The following is a 2,927-nucleotide window of genomic DNA, read 5'->3' on the forward strand; positions in this document are numbered from 1 at the left end:
AAGAGCGTAACAGGTCAACCTTCCCTAAGGAGACTGGGAGAAATCAGACACCATGCAGAATAAAAAGCGAGTTTCACACAGCTTGTTCCTTAACTCAGTAAGTTTTAGCTTATTCGCTCCCTCTAGGAAAACCCCTGACCAAGCTGGGTGAGCTCCTTCTTTTTATATCTCCTTCAAATGATTAACTACAGCTGGAGGGCCCAAGGATTGGCTTCAGCTGGAGTGCTGTGCCCAGGAAAGGCACAACAGCACTGTCAAAGGGGGCTGGCTTAAATTCTGCCTTCAGAGGAAGGTTCATTAACCCCTTCCTGCTCTGACCTAAATGCTTTGTGCAAGTTATGAGAAATTTTTAACAAAAGCAGATGTTGAACACCTTAGCGCTGGGTGTTCCAAACTGATTCCCTCTTGAGTTGAGTCTCCCTTGTTGCTGCAATCAAACCAACCGTAAGCCAAGCTAAAGACTCTGCCTTGCTTTCCTTCTGTGCCCAGATGAAATCCCAGATGTTTACATCGTGGAGCGTCTGTTCTCCAGCAGCCTTGTGGTTGTGGTCAGTCATGCCAAGCCACAGCAAATGAATGTCTACCACTTCAAGAAAGGGACAGAGATCTGCAACTATAGCTATTCCAGTAACATACTGTCCATCCGGCTGAACCGTCAGGTAGGAGGCTGGGGAAAGGGGTTAGCCAGAGTTGTCCCACTCTGGCCCTTTGCTGGTGTTGACTTCCCAGCTGGGTCCCTGCTGCCTAGCAGAGCTGTGGTAGCCTGGGTAGGTTTGCACGGAGACTGTGAAGTGGGACATGAGGGGTAGGTACCTGTCCTCTCCTACCAGCTTCACTTCAGGCTTGGTGACCTCTGACAGAGGAACAGGATGGCTGTGGATATCATCTCCTGCCAACTGTTTGCTTCAGTAAAATGAAGCTAAGTCCTTGTTTTCGTAGCAGTTACACAAAGGCTTTTTGTTGTCTGCCTTCTTGCCTATTCAGCATGCAGCTCTGCCAAAAAAACACCTTTTCATCTTCCCCCCTCGCTTGGATTCCACATCCTGACTTCAGGCCCACCTCTGCCATCTTGGTTGCAAATGAGACCTTCAAAGTTGGTAACAGAACCCAGGAGTAACTTGAACTCCGTGCATGAGGTGAAAGGCTGCTTCTCAAGTACTGCTAGCAGCCTTGTTTTATTTTTAAAGGTATAGAAAACACTCAGGGCACTTAGAAGAAGGCTTTTAGGGTGTTATTTATTCTCTGAACTGACACAGCCTCATGCAGCCCTGAGCCCTTTTGGAGGATTTTAAATCATCTTTTCTTTTTGTCCATAATTATTTTCAAAGTATATGCCATAAGAAGCAGAGGACATCTTACAATGAAGAAATAAGCAGTCTGTGTAATTGTATATAATCAGCCTCTCCTCAGTTAGCAACAGTGAGTCCTGCAGTAAGGCTCTCCCATAAGGAAACTCTGGGTTGAGTTTCCAGTAAAGCTGTGTTTGACCAGAAGTTCCTGTACTACAATTAAATCTGTCCTAAATTGATTTTTTTCACTTAAACTTGCAATGGAGCTGGCAAAATAAGGACTTCCTTTGAATTGCAGATAGATGTATGCGTATAAAAATAACCTGGGAGGTTCTGCTTAGCAGCTCGAGGAGATTAGTGTGAGAATAAAATAAGTTCAGGCTTTTCCCCGTGTGCTGCTCTGGAGATTGCCTGAAGGTGATGCATAGGCCGAGCTTTGCATCCATGTTCCTTGGCTGCTTCATGAGCTTGGGTTCAAATCCTCCAGCCGTAACACAGCCAAACATGGAGAGATTTGAAGATGCTACAGGTACTTGGGTAGACAGAAATCACTGTTTCAATTTATGTTCAACATTTAAACAGTTGGGTTCTGCACGTGCTGTGACATTGGAACCTGGGCTTCTGTATGAAAGCTGTACTTCATTAGAAGTCTATAGAAGGCCAAATCCCATACAAGGTGTTAACACAGGAGAATGGTGGCAAATAAAACAGGAACGGGTCTCAGACAAATGGTGCATGTTTCGATTTGATCTCTCTCTGAAAAAGTCCTCGTTGTGCAACCGAGCGAGTCCCTCGGTGGTTGTTGATCTGTGGGAATTCTTTGTTCCAAGCTCCACCGTAACTCTCAAGTGTGTTACGGTAGATTATGATTTGTCTCAAAGTGGGGAATAAGGCTGTGCCGTGGGACCGGTGAGAAGCTCTCCCACAGCCCCCCTGGATTTTCATTCACTGCTGAAACCCCGCTGAGCTCTTTGGAGAGCTCTGATACTTGTCCCTGGCTGTGTCCATACCCAAACCTTGACACACAACTCAGTTATCTCACCTGATAACACACCTGATGCGTGTCAAACTGAAGTACTAGAGAAAAACATTGGTGAGCAGTAACATTTTGTACAAGACGCAGTGCCTTGTGTAGCCATCACAACGCCAGGCACCTTCTCTGAGACTCCGTCTGTTTGCACAGCGAGGGTAAAACCCGTTCCTCATCTCAGCGGGGTTTGCACTGATGTTGGCATGGGCTCCAGGGCTGCCTGGAGGGCCGGAGGCAGAGAACCAGCCCTCTCCGACTCCTGGTGACCTTGTCCAGGCCTCCTTCGCCTGTTCACCTCCCACCCCCCTCGCTTTCCTGGATTTTGTCCCTGTCGGTGCCAGCATCTCTTGCTACAGCTCTGGCTGTTGCTTTGCTGTCATCTGGAAACCTCCCCTTCACCTGTACATCAATAGCAGCGCGTTTTGCAGTTCTGGGAAAGCACATGGTGGCTTTGCCGAAATCAGCTGTATAAATATTACTCTGACTGTCTCTGCTAGCAAGTTGATGGCTGTTACTGTAGAAAAGGCAAAGTCTTCCTGGAAATGCAAAATGGCTCTGACACAGCCCCAGATGCTGTGGTTAGCAGGAATAGAAGTGGGAAAGAGGTT

The 2,927-nt window shown here is 47.1% G+C and overlaps 1 protein-coding gene across 1 annotated transcript in view; it reads left to right on the forward strand.

The window, feature by feature from the left end:
* WIPI1 (WD repeat domain, phosphoinositide interacting 1) overlaps positions 1–2,927 on the forward strand; it is a 20,258-nt gene that overhangs the window by 1,449 nt on the left and 15,882 nt on the right. Inside the window, exon 3 of the mRNA XM_009894798.1 lies at positions 490–659. Within this exon, the coding sequence (XP_009893100.1) occupies positions 490–659 (170 nt within the window). The remainder of the gene's footprint in view (positions 1–489; positions 660–2,927) is intronic.

Source organism: Charadrius vociferus, unplaced genomic scaffold (genome assembly GCF_000708025.1).
Source record: "Charadrius vociferus isolate BGI_N301 unplaced genomic scaffold, ASM70802v2 scaffold321, whole genome shotgun sequence".
Lineage (NCBI taxonomy): Eukaryota > Metazoa > Chordata > Aves > Charadriiformes > Charadriidae > Charadrius > Charadrius vociferus.